The sequence below is a fragment of the Castor canadensis genome, chromosome 10 (genome assembly GCF_047511655.1).
Source record: "Castor canadensis chromosome 10, mCasCan1.hap1v2, whole genome shotgun sequence".
Classification (NCBI taxonomy): Eukaryota; Metazoa; Chordata; class Mammalia; order Rodentia; family Castoridae; genus Castor; species Castor canadensis.
The window spans coordinates 59,966,609-59,990,182 of NC_133395.1; the positions used below are offsets into that span (position 1 = coordinate 59,966,609).

Here is a 23,574-nt window from a genome sequence, read left to right on the forward strand (position 1 = left end):
GTCTCTACCAACTAGAAGCCAGTAGCATCCATGTAGATGCACTAGCTCTCCAACGAGCTTCAGTCCCCAAATGTCTCTAGACATTGCCAATGGTGACAAGTAAAATGGAGATTCAGGATTGAAATCTAAGTGGCCTGATGGGAAAACACATGCCTAACCTGTAAAATAAGTGAATCTGAGGCCAGGTCTACCAACATACATTTTTAAGAATCATATCGTGCTTCTCTTATGTGGAATGTCAGTGGAATTGTACTGTGGAAAAATTTATGGGTCTCAGATTTTGTTTTCATTTCTGGAAGATCAGTCAGAATGAATTCTAAGGTAAAGTATGGGATACAGGTCATGCCTAGAGCATGTCCACCAGAACGTTCTGTGATAATGGAAATGGTCCCTGTCTGATCTCTCCAATACAGCAGCCATTAGCAGTAATGATTCCTGGCACAGAGTAAACAAAAAACACAGTGTGTCTGCACTGTCAGTGATTGACGACAGTGCCTTTCCTATTGGAATTACTGCTAACTTTAATCATTCTAATTTTTCATTCATAAGACTATTGTTCATTTTTTATGCCAAGCTGAGGGCATAAGTGGGGGACAGAATCACTGTGAAAGTCAGTATGCCAAGAGCCTATTCCTCAGAAAAGTGAGTGTCTTCAGTGTTTGAGAATTTGATAAGGATATCTTTGGCATCCCAGTTGGTGTAATTACTGTAATTTTTAATTCTTTGACCAATGGCAAGATTGCTCACCATTGTATTTGTCATGAGTGCTTTTCTACCTGAAGCTAGACAACAGTCTTAGAAAGGCTTCCCTTATTTCCAAAGGTGGGAGTCAACTCTATGTAGCTTGAAATTTACTTTCCATTGACTTCTTCTGGGGTGACCTAAGTATTTAGGGTGATGTGGGCATCGTTGGAGTTTTGGAACAGATCCTCCTAAGCCATATATGTAGATTAAAGAAGATAACTGTGCCAAAGGCTCAGAACTAAATGCTAGGAACTCAATGGGGTGAAATGCTGCTTGGTGCCCGGCCAGCTTTATCTAGAACCTGTTCCTTAGTTGTCCCCCGTGTACCTTCCTCAGGTCTGTTCCTCCTGTTTGCATGAAGCTTCATATCGCCATGCAGGGTGGGCAAGACCATTGCAGAGGCTGCTCGCCATGTATTTAATGGCCCTTGCTGAAGGGCACTACTTCCTCTCTAGCCAAGATGGAGAGACTTCAGCCTCCAAACTAAGATGTTCCTCATGGCAGCAGGCCTTTTCTTTTTCATAAGGCAGGGAAAGAAGTCTTTTTACTTTTCTTTTTAAAATAAATGCTATGATCTTATTTCTGAGCCACCTTGAACTCTTCTGTATTCTAATGCTTTCTCCTCTATTGAACCCATGCTGCTGTGGCCACTGTTGCACCTTTGTCCTTTCACACCTGCCAATATCTTCTTACCACTGAACACCAATAACATTTACTATTTTCATGCAAGACCCGAGTTCTTCCAATAACTTGGAATCTAAGCTTCAAAAATGAAAAGTTAAAATCAAAACTGGCACATTTAATTTTAATAGTGTTAGTTTGAAGTTCTGTGAAACAATGTAACATTATATACTGACAACCTTGAACACATTTCCTAATGCTGAAACCCAAAACAGTTGCATGGCTAATTTGAGCATGTTTATAAACTCTTAACTACAGAATCATGTCTACTGGTCATGTCTTATTACACATACATTTAAAATTACTTTAGGTATCAGTTTAAAAATATTCATTATGTCAAAAGATTTTATATAGTAATTCTATCTAGTTTTCGCTTGCATCTTCAAAAGCAGTGACATCCCTGAAGTGGCTCCACATTTTTTGCAGCACAGCACATCACCTTCAATTCTTAGATAATACATTATTGCATCCATGAATGATGTGGCCTCTGGAAATTTAATTCCCCAAGTATCCTATGTAATAACATCAAGATCTTTTCTTCTTCATGCAGTAGTCTACTTATGACCTTCACAATGTAATGACTTGATGCATTTTTAATGTAAACTTTATCAAAATATAACACATATGGAAAAGTGTTTTTGGGCTGATGAATTTTCAAATTGGGCATACTCATGTAACAGCAACCCAGAAAGAGAACTCCACCAGTATTCTAAAGGCCCTCTCATGCCATCCTCCAACACCCTTTCTTGGACTCCACATCTCCCCTTGCTATAAGTTAACACTGTCCTGACTTGACACCATAAATGAGTTTGCCTTATATAAAATGGTACCAAGTAATTTATACAGAAAATTATTGTCTGGATTCTTTTCACTGTGGATTGTGCTAGATATTCCTTTGTTGCTGCATCTAGGTGTAGTGTGCTTATTTTCATGTATGTAGAATACTCATCATATGAGTAACCATTCTATTGTACTTGGACATTCACTCTATTTCCAGATGTTTGGCTATTATGGATATTGCTGCTCTAGTCACCTCGTATAGGCCTTATATGCACGTGTCTGTTGGTTACAGCCTGGAGTGGAATTGTTGTGTGGGGACATGCATGCATCCATTCAACCTCAGCAGACATCTCACTTTCCCCAGCTGTGAAAGTTCAGGTCACTGGGTCTTGCCAACACTTGGGATTTTCTGCAGTCTTAGGTTTAGCCAGTCAGCTGAGTATGTAGCAGTGTATGCTTGTAATTTTCATTTGCATTTCCCATCTTATGAAATTAAGCACATTTTCATGTGCTATTTGTCCTATTTTGTGAAGTAACCATTTGATTTTTTTGGACCATTTTCTATTGGTTTATCCATTTTTGTTTTATGAACTCATGGCAGGTCTTTATACATCCTGATAGAATCTGTCAGATAAGCATGTTGCAAGCAGCCTATGCATTTTGTGACTTGTCCTTTTATTCTTAATGGTGGCTCACTGTACTGCACTGCTTCTTAAAGTGAAAGTTTTGACATACCCCAAAATCAATGTTCTCCAATGTATTCAGTTCAAAAATTAAGAAAAATCATTCAGCTGAAGTTTAGGAAGCCTGACTTGTAATCTTAGCTTTCCCACAGATTGCTGTGTAATGATGACTAATCTTAGCTTTCCCACAGATTGCAGTATAATGACGACTAATCTTAATTGTCCCACAGATTGCTGTGTAATGATGAGGCAGTCACTTAACTTTCTGAGCCTACTTCCTTGTTCTATAGTTAACTACCAGGTATTATATCAAGTTCTTGCTAGACACTATAGATAACAATGGACATGACAAAGACAGTCCATACCTTCAGAGGCTCAAAGTCTGGAAATATGAGAAGTTGGGCTAATTTACCTTTAAAATCCTCTTTCTCAGATTTAGCATTTCATGATTTTAATAGGATTATATTCATATTTTGTGACCTGAGGTTAATATAACAAGGATTCCCAAATGACACTGAAAAAACTGTGATGTATTAAATATTTCCTATGTAATATGGGCAAAATAACCTTTTAAGTCAGAAAGAGATTTTACATATTTATTCAAAGGTGATTCAACTGTAGAAGGAAGTGCTTTTAGCTTTATGAAATCCAATGTTTTGAAATCTTTTTCTCTTGGCAGTTTGGTTTATTACAACTTTTGTAAGCCTGAAGAGATTCTCTTGTCTGAAGTTCTTCATGCATTCAGGTATTTTGCATGATGTCTGATGTGGTCAGTAATAAAGGTTGCAATGAAGTAGTAGTTATGATCATAACCCTAGAAGACCAAAAACAGAGATGATAAGATACTTGTCTACCACTCAGAAACCTCAATATTACAGCCATTAATTGTATCTCTCTTGTCATTTAATTTGCCAGAGAATAGTTAAAATAATAAGGTTTAATTAAATCAAAGTTTGTTATACTTATACTTTAACATTCAAACTGCGTATTAAAAGACCAGTAAATGTAAATCAAAACCACACTAAGATTCCACCTCACCCCTGATAGAATAACCATCATCAAAAATACCACGAACAACAGGTGTTGGCGAGGATGCGGGGAAAAGAACGCTTGTACACCTCTGGGTGGGAATGCGAACTAGTGCAACCACTCTGGAAAAAATATGGAGGCTTTTAAAAAATCTAAACATAGATCTGCCATATGATCCAGCAATCCCACTCCTGGGGATATACCCAAAGGAATGTGACACAGGTTACTCCAGAGGCACCTGCACACCCATGTTTATTGCAGCACCATTCACAATAGCCAAGTTATGGAAACAGCCAAGATGCCCCACTACTGACGAACGGATCAAGAAAATGTGGTGTTTATACACAATGGAATTTTACTGAGCCATAAAGAAGAATGAAATCTTATCATTTCTAGCTAAATGGATGGAACTGGAGAACATCATTCTGAGCAAGGTTAGCCAGGCTCACAAGACCAAAAATTGTTATGTTGTTGGACTTGGGTCACATGCTAAGGGGAGAGCACATAAGGGAGGTCTGAGGATAGGTAGGAAACCCAAAACATGTAAGTGTCTGATGTCCCCACTGCAGAGAAGCTAATACAGAAACCTTAAAGCAATAGAGGTCATTATGGGAAGGGGATCAGGAACTAGTGAAAAGATCAGTTAGAGATGAATCAACTCGGGTTGTAACACACATGTGCATAGAAGCAATGCTAGGATCTGTCTATATAGCTGTCCTTATCTTAATTAGCAAATCTACTTTGTCTTTCTTATTATTGGTTATGTGTTCTCTTCAACAAAATTGGAGAAAAGAGCAAGACAGGTTCTGCCTGGAAGCGAGAGGGCAGGGGAGAGAGGGGCGAGAAATGGCCCAAACAATGTATGCACATGTGAATAAATGAATAAAAAATTAAAAAAAAAAAGACCAGCAAAACTATAGTTAAGCATGCTACCCAGTTGTTTCTAAATGTTGCCATTAATATGCAGAGAAGAAATGACACATTAACTAAATATGCAGTCATACTGACAAGGATTAAAAGAATTAGAATGTAGAAAGCCTAGAAACACAGGCAAGAAATTTTAACTCAGAAAAGAAGAGCGATGACGTCAATGAAATAGTGACTGTGATAAGCACACAAAAAATACAGAGAAAGAACACAAAAGTGCTAAAGCTCTATCATTATTTAGGCACACAGCCTAAACATAGCCATCACAAGTCATGTTAAGAATCCTATTTCCTACCCATATCAATATCTTCATTTGAGAAGAAGTTTTCTATTATGAATGTCAATCTGACAGGAGGGTGACAAGATAAACACTGAACCTTGGAATTACTTGTTTTGCATCTTTCGATAAGAGTTGTCCCAGCTGGTTAAATGTAGAGCTAAAGACAAGTTTCGTACAGCAAGAAAGAAATTTAAAGAAAAACATTTCTTTCCCAATTCTGTTTTTTTTTTGGGGTGGGGAGGAGGGTAGTGGGGATACTGGAGTCTGAACTCAGGGCCTAACACTTGCTAGTCATACATTCTTTCACTCTTCACTCAACTTTTAAAAAGGAAGCAGTGCTCCTGAAGCTATAATGGACTTTCATTCTGATCAGTTGCGTTTTTTACTTGGGTCTGGAAAATCAGGCCCAGTTAGAATTAGTTCCAATTAGAAAATTAGAAAAATTCACATCTGAATCCCCAGGTTAAGTCTCTTCACAATACAAAGACTACTGAAGGGTTTTATTAATTTAACAAGCAGTCTATGTAGCAGCTAGCGGCTCGGCATGGAGATAGAGATAAATGAGCGCGCCCTGCATTTCTGGAACTGTCTGCCATGTTCTTACTCTTCTCTAGAAGGCAGGAGGAGAGGCCAAAACAGCCTCTGAATCTTCAAAAGGTCTTGAGACATGAGAAGAGAGGACAGCCTCTCTCTCTAGTCTCCTAGAAGGGAATACTACTTCTAGAAATTTCCAGTCTTAGGTCACTGAATTTTCTTCCCAACCAGGTAACTTTAATCACTAATGGTAGGATGTACTAACCTGACTCTTTAGGCTAACTTTTGATCTCCATACATCAGCTATCATAATTGTGCTGTTATTATTTTCAATTTATATTCCCTGAAGGCAAATATGAAAGGCTATATGAAATAAGTAAATATTCCCATGCATTAATTCCTCCCTCTCAAAACAAATTTTTTGACAACTGACAAAGTGTGAGTATAAATTGTGAGTTTTTAACAAGCTAAAAAGAGGCAAAGGAATGAAGTTAGGGAAATCATAAACATGACTGCAATCATTTTCTTTTTCCCCTTTTAAACCACTTATTTACACATAACCTATCATTTTCAGTTTATTTTATTTTTTCACAGCTCCTATTTCACCAAGAAGTAGTTATACTATACTTATAATTAAATGATTAAACAGATGATTAAAAAATTCTCAAAGGTAAGGTAATTTGAAGTTAATAGAAGTTAACTGAAAAAACTCTGAAAGTGGCCTCTCTAGAGACACTACTCAGATATGTTCATTCAGTTGTTGATTCAATTACAACAAACCTAAACTCACTCTTCTGACTTTTCTAGAAGGAAGATGAGTGAAAATTGTACTGAGTTCAATATTGTGATTAGTGATTTTAATACTTATAAGAATTGATGCTCTGTCTTGACTCCTCATAATAGAGCCAATCACAGTATTTTTCTTCACTGAATGGGATTATAGGTGTTTAAATAGGCTGATTTATCTTTTCCCTCTATCAGTGTCCTCTATGTTCTAACTCTAGGCTGTTGCGACAAACTCCAGAGATGTTCACTCTGTTGACAGGCAGAAACTTTGTCTATAGAAACAATAGAATTTCTTGGCACAGCATCAGGAGTAGACAAGGCATTCAGCATGGCTAATGCCACGAAGTTAAGATCATTTGGAAATAACGTGATTTGGTGCATTACTTATAACTATAGTTTATATAGCTAAAAATGTATAATCAAATTGGAATTTGGATTTCTCAAGGTTGGGACTGTTGATCTAAAATGTAATTGTGATTGTAAATATTCAAATGAATCTAAAAAGCTATTACTTAAGGATAGATACTCAATGATCACAAGATATGCAGACACTGTGTACTAAAGATTTTGTTTATATTATGTCCTGCAGCTTATGAGCAGATTTTAAACAATCAAAGCAGAATAGGTGAGTAGTAGGTAGTCAAAAGCATTTTAGTCAAGGAAAATTAACAGCTAATTGCAATTCTATAATTGTCCTTAAACCACTAGAAATTCCAAGTAGCACAACAGACAGAGTAGCATAAAAGTCAAAAGTCAAATAGCTTCTGAGGCTCGGATTGGTACAGAAAATGAAGCATAACAAAGGGAGGAGCTTGGCCTTATTCTACTGTTAACAGCTGTGCGTATGTAAAGAAAGTATATCCAGGAGATGAAGTGTATCACTCAAGCATTAAACTGCAGGTTTTCTACTGCTTGCCAATGGTAAGAAAACTGTACATATTCTTCTCTGTCAAAGACTTTCCTATTTCTATCAAACTTGGTCTTGGATATCATGAACTTAATAGGAAGGCTTTCATTTCAAGTGTCTTAATGTAAGCAGATCTTACTTAATACTACTCTAAAATAAAGCTAGGACAGTAGCATGGGATCTTGCTTTTTGATAGTTTTGCTGTTTAGATCAAGCTAAAGTTTCCTAGTACTTGCCTCTTGTAATCTAAAAACAACAGGGATTTTCTTTTCTGTACAGGCAGCAATGAAGTTATCAGGGAGTAGCTGTCCGTCTAAAAGAAACTCATCGTCTTTTCCTTGATCAATTAATATGTCTAGGTGAGAACCTGAATAGGACTTTACAAGATGGGTTGCATCGTAAGCCTATAAAAAGAAGAAATATTGAAAAACAAAATTAAAATTGTACAGACATACATTCTTAAGAATATACTAATACTAGATCTGAAAGGAAATTATAAGCTATGTAAGGTGTTAGGCTGATTAAATTTAGTAATCACATATTTTTTTAGTTTTGTTAATTTACAAATAAAAATAAAACATTAGCAGAAAAAAAGGTGTCTGAAAATAGAAATTAGGATTTCACAGTTATTGGATAGAGGTGTCCCTTGGTATCTGTGGGGAAGTGGCACCAGCACTGCAAGGATAATGAAATCCACAGATTCTCAAGTCCTGTACATGAAATGTCAAAGTATTTGCATATAACCTACAAACATCCTCCCAAATACGTTAAATCATCTCTAGATCACTTACAATGCCTAATACAATGTAAATGTGATGTATAACAGTTGTCATACTGCTTTGTCTACGAGATAGATAAGGAAAAAAGTCTGTGTGTGGTACTGGCATAATTTAAAAAAAAAATTCTATTTTGTGCTTTCAATGTAGATGGAGAACCCACAGATATGAAGGGTTAAAATATGCACACACTACTAGAGGTAACATTTTGTATTTTAAAATAAAGAAAGTAGTATAGGATTTTGCTTTTTTATACTTTTGCTATTTAGATCAAGCTAAGGGTCTAGTACTTGCCTCTTATAATATAGAAACATTCAATTATTCTTGTAATTTGAGTGACCTAAGAATATAATGTCTATCATGTGTGCAGCTTTTTAACAACTTTAACAAACTGAAGAATGAGTATGGACACAGTCATCCAGTACCTACCTTCCATTTACTTTCATCTGTTCCCAAATATCCACTGAAGGCTTTTTTGCCCCAAGAAGAGAGCACTGGGTTGCATATTGGAGCAAATGCTGATACAGACTTCACAAACCAAAGAAATTTAACAATAAGTTACATTTTGCTAAATCGAAAATAAATATATTCACAATTTTCTTAAAAATTATAACTAGCCATGAAAACCCTGTGGACATCAGATCTCAATTGTGGTCTTCTTCATAATGTATCTTCTGTGTACTCTTTTAAGAGAACTAATACATGTAGATACTTAAATGCAAAGCAATGCACTACAATCTAATTATGACACTAACAAAAGTTTATGTTCAGAGCTTCCACTTTTTTCCACTGAGAATAAATCTGTAGTACTATAAAACACTTCATGCCAACCTTATTCAAGTTGAATATATTACTCAATCTGAAACATCACTTCTCTCAAAACAGTGCCATGAAAGCACAAGGAAAGCTTTTATGTGGTGCAGAATTTCTAATACAATTTTGTATTCCATACAATGTTTTTCATTGGTGAAAATATGGGATTTCTCAGCTTTAGAATACTTATCAATGTATATATTTAACAATAACTACTAGCATTTTGTTTCATTGTTGTGCTGGGGTACATTGTGACATTTACAAAAGCTCTTACAATATATCAAATACATCATAGTTGAATTCACCCAAACTGCTAGCATTTTTAAATGAGAAAAAATTTAAATTTGCTTTTCTGCTTCAGACACATCAAACTGACTGCCTTATTTTTTAAAAAAGGAAAATAAAGCCCATTTTTTTCTACTGTCGTAGAAACTGGTATGAAACTATGAAACTGGTATGAGAAATATTTCATTTCTCAACAGCTCACCTGAAATTTCTAAGAAGTCTCTCCTTAAGACAGCAAATAGATTCAACAAGTCTGAAGATAATTAAGGACTAGCCCATGGTTATAAAAACATAATCAGTCTTAAAATGATCATTGCTTTACCATACATTTCTTTCCTTTTTCAATTCTTATAACGTGGTGCTCTGTGCATATAACACTACAAACACAGTATGACACTCTCGTATGATGGTTATTCAAACCTGGATCATTTACACAAAAAACTGTAAACCTATAAGGCATCAAATAAAGATTCTGAAAGGTTGAGTGATATTTTTCATTCAAAACACATTTCAATTTTCATTATAGGTCTTAGGAACACAGAATTCTTAAACTTCTACAAAGCGTGACCATCTTCTAGATCAAAAATCAAATTCAGATAGAGGGGGTGAATTCACACACGATATATTTGAAATATTGTAAAAACTTTTATAAATGCAGTAATGTACCTCCAGCACAACAACAACAAAAAACAAATGAATCAACCTTACAAAGATATTTCTAGTAAAAATACAGATAAATGATAATATATTACCCCAATAATATTAATTTAGAATATCTGCTTGGTGCTAGTGACCCCATGCTTTTAATCCTAGAAACTTGGGGGACGGAGACCAGGAGCACCATTCAAGGCCACCTGGCAAAATATTCACACGACTCCATCTTAACCAACAGCTGGGTGTGGTGGCATCTGTCATCTCAAGATACAAGGGAGGCAGAGATAAAGAGGACTGGGGTTCCAGGCCAGCCCAGGTAAAAAGTGTGTCACACTTCCATTCTCCAGGTAAAAAAGCTGGGCATGGTGGAAGGCACATATCATCCCAGTACAGCAGAAGAACAAAATAGGAGGATCGTGGTCCAGGCCAGTCAGGGCAAAAAGTGAGACCTTATCTTCAAAATAACCAGAGCACAAAAGACTGGAGGTGTGGCTCCAGTGGTAGAGTGCCGGCCTTGCAAGCATTGGCCCTGAGTTCAAAGAACAGTGCCACAAAAAAAAAAAAATAACAACAAGCCTGGAAAGCGGAAGAAACGTGGTTAAAACTAGTTTGAGTAAAAGCAATGGAAAAGATAAACAACATTTTATAATGCTTCTAATAGGCCAAAAAGAAAACACTGATAGAATTTCTGTGCTTCTGATTCTGTAGTACATATATCATATAATCAAAGTGGATGCCTTCTTGTCAACCTCCTGAAATACCCAACCCTAGAAGAGTTTAGTTCTGATTCTGAAACAACAATATCATAATTTCAATCTAAGGTCTTAACATTATAATATTCAAGAGAAATATTTATCACTAGGAGCTTGGGTAATCTTACTTTGTATTTTCCAGGATTTTTCAAAGCACAAATCAGAGCTCCATGGCCTCCCATCGAGTGGCCAAAAATAGATATCCTTTGGGGGTCCACTGGAAAATGGGCATTTATGAGTTGGGGAAGCTAGAAAGAATTTTGTAGTATAATAAAAGATACAAGAGAAAGTAAGTTTAGAATTGTTCTAAATTATATACAATAATTGCACAATCAGTACTTACAAATTAAATGGTATAAACTAATAGAGAAGAAAAGAAAGAAAAACCTCAGGTAGGCAATGGTTATTAATACATCACTGAAAATATATGGTACAAACTTTTTTGTTTTGTTTTGTCTTGTTTTCTGTGGTATTGGGGCTTGAACTCAGGGCCTACAACTTGAGCCGCTCCACCAGCCCTTTTATGTGATGGGTTTTTTGAGACAGGGTCTCACGAACTGCTGTCCTGAGCTGGCTTTGAACCCCGATCTCCTGATCTCTGCCTCCTGAATATGGTACAAATTTCTTAAAAAGCAAGTTGAGGAAGTTAGGAAGATGATGCAAACTCTGCAAAAAGTGTCAAGTTTTGACCTGGTAATTTCACTTCTTAGAATCTGTAATAAGGGAAAAGTACAGAAGGGGGGACTATGCACATAGATAATGTAGTAATGTTTGATATGGTAAAATATATATTAAACATAAATAGATTATGACAGAATATACAATTACTGAAATTAGAATATTTGGAGATACCTATTTTATACAACTGAAATAAAGGACAAGATTAAAAAAGTTTTATAATTAGGTTAAAATTAGTGAAAGAAACAAGTATCGGCTGGGTATGGTGGTGCATTTCTGTAATTCTAGCACTTGGGACACTGAGGCAGGAGGATCAAGAGTTCAAGGTCACTCTGGGCTGCAGGGCAAGTGTGAGGCCAGCATGGGCTACACAGTGAGACCCTGTCTCAAATACAAATACAGAAATGAAAACTTAAAAGTCTGGAATATACCAAAACATAATTGTTCCCTAGGGTGAGGGTATGGCTCAGTGGTAGGATTCTTGCTTACCATGTGTTAGGCCCTGGGTTTAAACCCTAGTACAATAAATAAATAAATACACAAACAAATAAATAAATAGAAGAGTTGGAGTGGTTGGAATTTTAATTATTGGATCTAAGTTTTTATGATGTATATAATAAAATCATAAATGCATAAAAATGCACAAGCTACACATCAATATTATTGATAGAAGAATGTTTTACCACTTGTCCTTTCTAATTATGTGTTGCTTTGTCACTACAAAATATAGCTGAGTCACCCAGCTGTCAGGAAATGAACTGTTGTTTAATACACTATTTTCTTTGATATTCTGGGCAGTATGCACAGGTTGCAAAATAATTACTAAAATACTTAAATGTATATTTGATGTTAACAGCAGCAAAAAAACTATAATACTAGCAAAATTTTAGGATCTTCACAAAGATGCTTATAAAAATGTATAAAATAGATTCTCCAATACCATAGCACAGTTTAAAATTCTCAGGACTGAAAGGACTTTGTGCCTAAAATCAAACTCTTGGCAGCCATCAATTAATAATTATAATACAAATTAAATTACCTCCTCTGTCACGTAAGAGTACATTCTGTAGTTGGTTTTCCAAGGGTCTTCAGTGGCGTTCACATAAAACCCAGCGCCGGTGCCAAAGTCCCAGCTCTCATCCTCTCCTTTAATATTGCAGCCACCTGTAAAGGAAAAACCTGGTGATTTCATCTATTCGGTAATCGGTCCTCATGTTCAATGCCACACTTTTAGATGAGTGTGCAAGTTCATCTGCACTAGAGCTGTCTGCCAAACACTGTGTGCTCTCTCCCTTTTGAGGTACATGGTGCAATTATACTTCCTTCCCCTTTTGTCCTTGAATGGGGACATGTGACTAGTTCTGGTCAATGAGATGAGAGAGGGAATGAATGATCTTCCAACCTGGTGAATTCAGTTACCAGGATAAGGAACAAAGAAAGGTGCTTTCTTTATTGATAGAGTCCCTCCTAAGTATTCCTTCATTACTCTGTTACAAAGGACATGTCATCTCCGTCTTTCAGAGCTGTGTAGAGATCTCATCTCTATGTCCCTTCCTGACTACCAACACTTCTTTAACTCTCTTTATCACTGTGATCTCAGAAGGGAAGAGAGACACATGTCTGCACTCAATTCACTATCTTGAACTAAAGTTTCCTTATGTACTCTGGAATCACTCTAGCCTAATTCCCCTATTTACTCATAACATGTTATTTTAAAGTCATGATGCTACTTGAAAGATTAAGAGATACTAGCAAAAATAGGAGATGAATGGTGTAAAGTATATTACACCAGTTTTATTTAGACTTGAAGATGGAGATCTTTAGAAAGGATCTCTGAAAAAGATACTTACGAGGGCTGGTGTCTGGAGCAATGACGACAAGGCCATGTTCTGAGGCAGCTCGATGAAAACCAGACTTCGTTATAAAATTTTGTTCTGTACAAGTTAAACCTAAAGATCAAAAATTTTGTTATCTCATGCCAGACTTGATTGTAAGCTTTGTTTTATAATACAAGAAAATATGATCACTTGGTATTACAAAAAATTTATTTTTGCTTTAGAAATAATTTTTGCTTTGAGAAAGACAAGAAAGTTTCCTTTTTACAAAATTTACAATGGCATTAATCTAAGAACTATCTTATTTTTTTAAGCTGGATGCTGCTGGCTCATGCCTCAGTCCTACTATTCAGGAGGCAGAGATCATGAGGATTATGGTTCGAAGTCATCCTGAGCAAATAGTTGGAAAGATCCTACCTATCTCAAAAAAACTCATCACAAAAAAAAAAAAAAAAGGGGCTGGTGGAGTGGCTCAAGGTGGGGGCCAAGAGTGCAAGCCCCAGAACCGAAGGAAAAAGAAAAGTCAAAAAAAATCCTGTCTTTTAAAAATTCTTTTATTGTGTATTTTTATTAGTTTTTAAACTGATATATAAAAGCATAAAAGGTGTACGTATGAACGTGGTGCCATTTTAATCTATATATTCATTGTGTAATATTTCAATCAGCTTAAATGCCATTTCATATTAGGAAATTGAGCATCCGCAGAGTTTGGTACACAGGTGAGGAAGGGGATGTCATGGAAATGATACCTGTGCGGAATAAGGGAAGTATGGCACTATGGCCCACTCTGTACCTGGCTCTTAGGCAGCCACTAACACCAAAACTGCTAAGAACTGTCTTAGGTTAAATGATCCTGTAATTATGCTTTCTAAGTAGCTGAAGTTTAAATTACTGTAATTCTTTAGACTGGATGATTTGGGACTCCAGCAATACTGTTAAACGGCAATATAGGGCAGACGGTCAATATTAAAACAACCCCAGCAGGGTGTTAGCAAACATGAGTCTTTGTATTCTTCACTGAACAAGAGAAGAATGATGACCAGGTACCTTCCTTAAATTCAGTTTTAGCACATGTTGTCATTTTTCCTATAGTTGTACTTTGCAGTCATGTGATAAAGAGATGACTAAATTATCTTACCAGATGTACCTAAGACTACAATGATGAGGGAATGGCTTTGAGCTAGTGATAATACTTGAGCTAAACACTACCTCACATAAATTTTCAGTGGTCAGTGCAACATATCCTAATACGTGGGTAATTAGCAACATGGAAGCTTATGAATAGGCATGGTGCAATATGAACTATAAAACACTTAACATTGCTAATTATCTATAACCTCAAGACCCCTGAATTAGTTGCCCATAAATGTGTTAATAACTTCCTCTAGGACATGAAGTTACAGGTATCATTATAGGAGTGTACGATTAAATTGTTAGGACATTAGACTTTCACAGCAGACAACAAGGTTACTGTCCACCACATTTCTTTCCAGTACTTTGTCCAAAGATACTGGAGGCATATCATGATGGAGAACAGCCCCCAATACTGGTAAAAGGTAGCACACAGACCTTTGTGTGTGTGTTCAAAGGATGCAGGTGGCAGAAAACAAGCACGGGTTTTGGATTTCAGACAAGATCTGGTTCCAATATTATTCAGTCAATTACTAACTAACTGAATATTCTGAGTCTCTGTTCTTTGACTTGAAAAATCAAGAGTACTTGCTTTTTCTACCTCATAGGAAGATTAAGTGTGGTTACATGTAAAGACCCTTGTGGGGGGAAATGTTCTGTTTTGTTTCTAGTTAAAACACAAATTGTTTATTGTAAAGTCACAGAAATGAAGATTATTCAAGTAGAAGCATTACTTTCAAGGCGATGTAGTTACTAATGAAATTTACTTGAACAACTATATGTATTTATAGGAAGAACTGAATTTATATAAAAACTTTACTCAGGTAAGTGCTCGATTTAATGACTGCTAGAATATTTTCAGGTATGTAACCATCACCACTAATTTTAGAACATTTTCATCACCTCAAAAAGAAACCTCATTCATTAGCAATTACACCCTGTTTATCCCAATCCCCTCCCTGACCTTCAGTCTACTGTTTGTCTCTATGAATCTGCCTAGTCTGGGCACGTATAGAAATGGAATATGTAGTCTTTTCAAAATGGCTTGTTTCACTTAGCATGTTTTCAATGTTCATCCATGTTGTAGCATGTATGACGACTTCATATTTTTTTTGTTGCTCAGTCAGTATTATTCTATTGAAAATTAAAAACAAAATAACATACTATTATAAGGATATACTACATTTCTTTTGATGAAAGGTATCATTTCATCAGAAGAGGTCCATCTTCTGGGGGACATTTGGTTTGTTTCCACTTTGTGGCAATCACAAGGTGCTGCGGACATTCATGTTTTCGTTTTTGTGTGGACATGTGTTTTCTTGGGTACACAGGGAATTAAGAATTATTCTGACAGTCACCTTGACTAGGGAATGACAGGAATTACCATATAAGGATTATCTTTGAGGATTTTAGTTTGAATTTCAGCTAATTTATCATTTTTAGCAAGATAACAATTGATGTAATTTTTCTGTCATGTTTTTCTTCAACTTACTGGAAAATAAACTTTGTGGAATTCTTTCATCATTTCTCAAGTGCACTAGTCAGGCAATTTTACCTTTTCTCAGAAAATCATGATTTAATTTCCAAGGTTTACCTGTTCTTCAGCATCTCACTGAGGAAACTGTCCTGTCATTTGATGTAAACTAACAAAAATTCTGCATTTTATACTCATAAAACTCAGATGATCTGTCTTGATAGAGTTCAATTTTGGTCAGGAATTTAAGGTCTGACTATTCCACTTCCTACAACACAAGCTTTAGCCAAAAAAAGAAAAAAAAGGGATTTTAATAGCACTCACCAGGAATAAAATACAAAAAGAGCAAAGACTGAATACAGGTCTGGACTTGTACATGAAACTGAAAACTTGTTCAAGGGTAGTTATTTAGCTACTCAGGATCTCAGTTATCTTTCTAAAAATCACATGATTTCTAAGATTATCTTCAGCTATATATATTATGTTTTCTAAAACAAGTATTTAATTTTGTCACAGATTTTTTTTTTACAACATCTAATTCTCTCCTGGTAAAACTGGTATTCTTCATTTGTCAAAGAAATGTTTTATTGAGTTAAAATCAGATACACACTTAACTTTGACCTTATAAAGTGAAATATTGGTTTTCATTTTCAAAGACTGGTATTAGGGCTTATCCTTGGTGAAACATTCATAAAGAAAATTTACTAAATAATTGTTACAAGAACTAATTTTAAGAATACAAAAGTTTATTACACGAATCAAAAATGTGGTTGCTTTAACTCTCATTGTAATGTTTCCTTCCAAAGATGTCTTGAAATAAAAGTTAGCATACAGGCATATAACTACTGGTGTCAAAGTCTCTCACATTCTACTCTGCAGTCTGACTCAGAATTCTGTGTTCTCCATGAATTTCCAGATTGTTACCAGAGAAGCTCTATAGAGTCTGATTAAAATAATATAGAGGATACTTGTCTATGTAATTAGTGTATCACAGTACCCTGGCTTCATCTAATATTGTCCAATTTGACTGGTAAACTCTCTACAAACTCCAGAAATGCTTGGACAGGTATAAATTAAAAAAATAACTTTTAGGAGTCTTTGTCACTGAGTACAGAACTTTACATCCTCTGCTAAGTTACTTGGTCTAACTAAAAAGGTGAAATAAATATAATTTCATAGGTCTGAAATTAGTCTCAAGATAATGTTTCAAAGCAGATTATGACAGGTCTCTACAGTCTTTTACCAGTGGCTCAGAAAGCATACCAATAAAAGAAGATAAGCCAATTAAAAAGAAACAGAAGTTCCTTCATAAAATTCAGTGTGTAATACTTACCAGACAGCCAATATAGTGCAGGGCACTTTTCAGTTTCTGCCTTTGGTGGTAGGTAGATAGCAAATTTCATTTTGCATTTCAGCTCAACACTACAATTTTAACAATGACCAAATCACAACAAATATTAATGCTCTTTATTATCAAGACAGAATAAAAAAACAGACATTATGTAAAATATAAAATATATCGTATAGTATCAAAAAAGTGATCTAATGTCCAAAGTAAGTAATTCCACCATTTAAGGAATATACTTTATCCCCTGAAGAAAGAATGGAGCTAGTTCAGAACACTGATCCATTGACCAGCCGAGCCTATGCTTTGCATGAAATATAGTCATCTGGAGCAGAATAAGTCAAGAAAAATAAATGTAATGCTCAGTGTAGCACTTCTATTCTTACAAGAAAAAAATGTTTCTATGTCCAAAGAAACAGAACAATAGCTTTGATAAAAAATGAATTCCAATCATCTTAAATCCCATGTTTGTTCATGGGCACTGAAATGCACATCTTTAATTTGCTCTTTCATCACTAATATTTTGTCACAATCACAATGATTACAACTAGCTAAGACAATCTTGATAAAAACAAAAACTCAGGTATTTTCCCATGTAAACAGTAATTTATGCAACAATGACCTCTCATGGGCTTATTTATAAAATCACATAGATGCAAGTGAACTTACTGCTTCAGAACAAATAACTATTCTTTCATTAGTTATGTGTGTACAGATAATTTAAAGTAAATGGAACTACAGTGAATTCTTCTATAAGCCCTGTAAGAAACTACTTTTCCCTTATCCACAACTTTTCAATTCGTCACATTCCAGAGACATTTTACTTTTTTTCATCTGATTCTTCTGTTACTTAGCACCACATCTAAATAACATCCTTTCACTGCTGTTTCTTAGTTATTTTCAGTTTCAGTTTTTATCTATTTCCCATTATGGCAGATTTTAGTTAACTTACCATCTTGCTTTTGCATTCTGTACCTTAAGACCTTTGTGAACTAGGTATCCTGGCACACAACTTTAATCCCTGCACTTAGGAAGTTAAGCAGGAGGACTAAGAGTTCAAGGCCAGCCTGAGCTATGTGGGGAGACCCTGTGTTAAAAAAAGAAAAGAAAAAACAACCTTTCCTGTTCACTTAAAAATTTCTTAAACATAATAAAAATATGCTTAAAAAAAGAAAAAAAACCTACAAAACAAGTAGCAGAAAAAAACTGTCAAGAGGGTAGATCCCATGTGAAGTGTTCTTACCACAGTTCTTTTTAAAAAGACCTCTCTCCAGCAGATGTGGAATAAATCAGGTCTGAAGCAACTGAAACAATAGTATGATTAACACCTGCTTAAGTAAGCTTCTCAAACTTCTGTCCCTCTCAGGTCATTAGGACTTTGCTCATTACCAAGGAACAGAATCTCAACCATAGAGGTTTGCTATGGCCATTCTGTTTTATCACTAATTCAACACCAAACTTCCCTCTCATCCAGTTATATAAATTTCTTTTCAAATAGTCAATTGCATAGATTTCACTTTCTTAAAAAAATTGAGGACAATGAGGGGATGGATATGATCCAAACACATGACATACATGATTGAAAATATCATAATGAAGCCTATTATTTTGTATAAAAAAAGACTTTAAAATCTCACCAAACCAATATGGTCCAACAGAACTTTCTACAATGATAAAAATGTTCCATACCTGCATTCTCAATACAGCAGCTTCCAGTCCCTGTAGCTAACTACTGAGCTTCTGAAGTGTGGCCAGAAGACTGAATGTTAGATGCATAATTAGTTTAACTGGAATGGCTGCATGTGACTACTGGCTATTGTTATCTTCTGACTTTCTGATATGCTGCCTTAGCATCACCATGCTCATCTGGAAATTCCTTCCCTTCTGATCCTCTTTCCTATCACATGTACTCAGCTCTCTTGCTTTTTAGTCCCTCATTTTGGTGAAGCACAAATGGTCCACATTTGGTCCAGTTGCTTGTATAAGAGCTGCATGGGAAATACACGTATGTATTCAAAAATGTCTTCATCTTATTGTGACACGTAAATGACATGATAAGGCCTGGAAGCTATCCTTCAGGAGTTTGAAGGCAATGCCACTGCCTTCTTTTTTTTTTTTGGTGCTGGGGACTGAACTCAGGGCCTTGCACTTGCCAGGCAAGCGCTCTTCCACTGAGCTAAATCCCCAACCCCGCCACTGCCTTCTTAATTCTGGTATTGCCCACAAGCTAACCTGTATCTTTGAAAATTCTTAATTTCTTAGTACATTTCTTCCCTCTGGATGTTTGGGAATTTTGTCTTTGCTGCCAATGCACTTGCTTCAGTGTTGCCGGTGTATTTTCATCTATTATGCTGGACCACTTTTTCAAACTAGCAATTTAAACCATTCACGATTTAAATTCAAGATTTTTTTTTTATCTTTTATATCCACATCTGTTTATTTTTATTTTTCAAAACTCCTAATATTTAATGGGCTTCCTGGACTGGTCCTCTAATTTTATCTTTTCTCCTTAATCTTGTTCTACTTGTCTTTACATTTTGGTCTTGTTCTACTTTCTAGAAAGCTCAATTTTATCAATGAATCCTTCTAATGAGTCTTGTCATTTCTACTATGAAATTTTAAATTTCTGGTCTCTGTTTTGTTCTTCAATATTTTTAATATCATTTTCCTGATGTCAGAAGTCAGTATCATCTCCTATGCCTTGGACAGTATCATTAGTACATGGGTTGGTTTGTTTTTCTGATTGGCAGTCCTGGGGTTTCAACTCAGGGCTTCACATTTGATAGGCAGGCTCTCCTGCTTTGGTTGAAGCACACCCCCAGGCCAACAGCAGTACTTCTGAAGTTTATCTCCTTCAGTTGTTTCCTTCAATGCTTTTCTGCCATAAGTATATGTGTTTCGAATTAGAGGAGTCACATGAGTGTCTAGAGATCTTTAGCCATCTACTCCTATTTAAGAGCGGAACACTTAAAAATCTGATTGAAAGCAGTGTGCCTGGTAGGGATGTCAGACACTTCCTCGGTGTAGAGTGATATCAGGCTGGGCCATTTTATTTGCAAATCTCTATCTCTTGAGACCTCTTCTTTTGAAGTAGTTAAATTCCCAAGAGAAAACTCTCCAAAAAGGTTATAAATCTATTTCCCCATATTCTGGAAACTAATGGAAGAAATTCAGTGTGCCAGTATTTGCTTCCTGTACCTGCATTACTACACCTCCCATCAAGTACACTTTCACTGAAGAATAAACCTCCAATCATTGCCCAGAACTGGGGAAAGGTAGCATCCTGTATACAAAGAATGATGGGATAGTATGGAATTTGACTAATTGCTTTTTTCTGAGCTCCAATTTATCTTTCCCAGGTGTACTTGATAGCTTCATTTCCTAAGGCTGCATTTAATCTGTCACTTTTCAGCTTTCTCTTGCTGATGTTTAGGATTTAGGTCTCTAAGCTTTGCTGTTAGGTAGTGCCCTGTCCACCTGTATTCCTGTTTCTAAACTGCTGTGATTAGCTGCTGATCCCTGCTTCTTCATGCCTTTCTCTGTGTGTTTGTGTGTGTGTGTGTGAGCCGTCTTTACTTAATGCATGTCAGTCAGATTTGGGGAGGCAGCAGAGGCAAATGCAGGCATTTAATAAGCTGCCATCTTTATCAAGGCCAGGTGTCTTTTACATTAGAAGATTCTCAAGAAAGATGTTCTCAGAATTTTAGTGGCAATATAGATCTTTTCACAACATTTTAGAAAACCATCAAGTCAAAGCTTAAAGATAGTCTTTGTTCAGGCTCCTCTTCAACTCATACGGTCCAGTGCATAGCCAATTAAGTTGGTGAAATTTCAAATACAAGGTGAAAGAGAGACAGAGAGAAAGAGAGACACAGAGAGAGACAGACAGGTTTAAAAGTTAAATGATATACCACTCTGTAAATAGTTATATAAAAAAAAAACAATAAAATTGAGAGCCATCTAAAATTATTCGTATCTTCTTAATAGTTACCTGTCATGTTCAAAAACTTTCTGAAATCCTCCAAAGCATTTGTTGCTGGAAATCTGTTTCAACGCCATTCTTCTCCTTTTAGTGAAAATTAATCTCATTAATTTTGAAAGACTCAGTTCTTGAAAACCTTGAAACAAAACTGTTCTTCAAATTATTTGACCATATACCTGTTTTCTACCTAGAACTTTTTTTCACATGCCTGATAATAACATTATGAAAATAATATTCACATTTGCTTTTAGTATTCATACTTAACAGAAAGCATTAGTACTTTGTTATATTGTTACTAATTTATTAATAAGCTTTTTGTGATTGTTGTATATTATCCAAATTCTGTTTTAAAGTATCTCAAGTTATTAATAGATTATTATAGTTTAGAATATTAAAAGTTATTTATTGACTATCCACTCGTCAACCGAAACAAAGAATTCGAGAAAATGGTATGATTGATTGTGGTTAATTTTAAAAGGGAAGGAAGATGTAACAATGATTTTGATAATTACAGGTAACATCGTACAACAGGTATTTTTTTATGTGTTAAAACAATCAAATTACTCATCTTTTGAGAGTTTTTGCGAAAAGGTAATACACAAATTTCAGAATATTTCTCCTTTTAAAACAAAACAAGTAAACATATGCCTGTCAGTAGTAAATTAAAAGAACATTTTGTCAGGTCAGAAGTGGTGGCTCACACTTTTAATCCCAGCTACTCCGAAGGTGGAGATGAGAGGATTGTGATTCGAGGACAGCCGGGGCCAAAAAACAAAGAGTCTGCTTCCAAAAAGAAGACAGGCCTAGTGGTTACACCTGTAACCCCAGCTATAGGGGAGAAGATGTAGGAGGATCATGGTCCCAGACTTTCCAGGCAAAATGCCAGATGCTATCTCAAAAGTAAGCTAAAGCAAAAAGGACTGGAGGTGTGGCTCAAGTACAAAGCATTGAGTTTAAACTCCAGTGCCACCAAGCAAACAAACATAACACATGGAGGGCTGGGGCATGGCTCAAGTGGTAGAATGATGGGTAAACAGTGGAAGGCCCTGAGTTCAAACCTCAGTACCGCAAAAAAAAAAAAAAAGTAAATTAAATGGGAAAGTCATTTTTAGATTAAGTACTTGTTAAGCAAAGAGGAATTTGAACTGATTCTGATGTGTACAACTCAAGGATTTCCTTCCCACCCCATAGAGGCACAGCATTAAAATGTAAAATGCTAGGTTTTATAGAGGAAATGAAAGCTTCAGGCACCAGGAACAGGTAGTACCACTCTGGTGGCCTCTGTGAAACGTACCACTGTATGTCCACCCGATTAAACTGCAGGATTACTCTCATAAAGACATGTAATGACAATCTTAAAAGGCTAATTTTGGAAATGCCTTTGCAAAATCCTAAATGAGAACAGTTAAATCTCATCTTCAAGGAATCCTCTAGTAAGTCTAGATAATTAGTTTTACACTGGAAAATTCTCATTTGAACTCAGGGAGTCTGACACCAGAGTTCCTACTCTCAGTTGCCTGGTTGTACCGCCTCTCTACAGCCCTGAAGTACTTAAAAAAAAAGTACACTTCAAGATTGACTAATGCTATGGGATTAGGGAATTACAATTACACACAGAGAAAATGCCCTCTGTTCATGGGTAATTTATGTTTTCAGTCTACAAAAGATTACTTCTTAAAAGTGACAAACAGCCCAAAAGGTGTTATTACATATAAACCTCATATTCATGATCCAACCTTAAACAATCAAATCAGAGGCAGACACTGCACCATTTTTATATACATCTGGGACCAAGGAATAAAATTTATTTGCTAAAGAACTCGACAAGGAAACTTTTTTTTAAATGCGAAGGGACTTTGCTTTCTCGAAACAAGGGACGCTGAGCCTTTATCGGCTACAACAGAGGCACTCGGTAACTGCCGTCTGAGGAACGGATAAAGAAAGCTGCACGGCGGGCACCGCGGACGCCCAGCGCGGGTCACGCGCGACCCGGAGCTCCGCGCCGAAATGCGGGGAGCGACGAGGCCCGGGCTCCCGGCCACGGCGTGGCGGGGCTCGGCCTGCAGATGTCTCCGCCGCAGGCCTCGGCGTCCGCCCCGACCAGGCCCAGTCCCAGCCCCACGCAGTCCAAACACGCCTCGGCTTCCGCGAGAACCCCATCTTACCTGGGGCAGCGGTGGCAATGAGACAGAAGAAGCGGCCTCAAGGGAAGGGCAGGGCTTCAAAATGGACGCCGGGGACCCGGGCTGGCCACGCCCCTAATCCCACCCCCTCCAGTCCCACCCCCCCTTCGCGCCCAACCCTGGCCCGCCCTCCGTGGGCTCGCCCTTTTCCCCGCCCCCTGCCCACCCACCCTCCGTGTCCCCGCCCCCTGCCCACCTCCTTCTGTCGAGTGTCCCCAGAACGTTCCAGGAGAGGGCAGCAAGAGGCCGAGCCTTTAAGAAGCCGATGGCTGGTCCACTTAACTCAGGGAAAAGGTTCCTGTGTAACTCTTTACG

The 23,574-nt window shown here is 36.6% G+C and overlaps 1 protein-coding gene across 3 annotated transcripts; it reads right to left on the bottom strand.

The window, feature by feature from the left end:
- Positions 1-3,470: 3,470 nt before the first annotated feature.
- LOC109694578 (S-formylglutathione hydrolase) lies at positions 3,471-23,346 on the bottom strand. Of its 3 annotated transcripts, XM_020176606.2 has the most exons (9): positions 23,242-23,346; positions 21,086-21,160; positions 17,083-17,171; positions 13,160-13,258; positions 12,349-12,473; positions 10,760-10,879; positions 8,557-8,655; positions 7,588-7,755; positions 3,471-3,702 (listed from the first exon to the last, which is right to left on the bottom strand). In XM_020176606.2, the coding sequence occupies exons 2-9, from the start codon at positions 21,151-21,153 to the stop codon at positions 3,622-3,624; spliced, it is 849 nt and encodes a 282-aa protein (XP_020032195.2). In that variant the 5' UTR covers positions 21,154-21,160; positions 23,242-23,346; the 3' UTR covers positions 3,471-3,621. The 3 variants fall into 3 exon arrangements, with proteins under 3 accessions (XP_020032195.2, XP_073899486.1, XP_020032196.2); XM_074043385.1 differs by lacking the exon at positions 10,760-10,879; XM_020176607.2 differs by lacking the exon at positions 7,588-7,755.
- Positions 23,347-23,574: the final 228 nt, after the last annotated feature.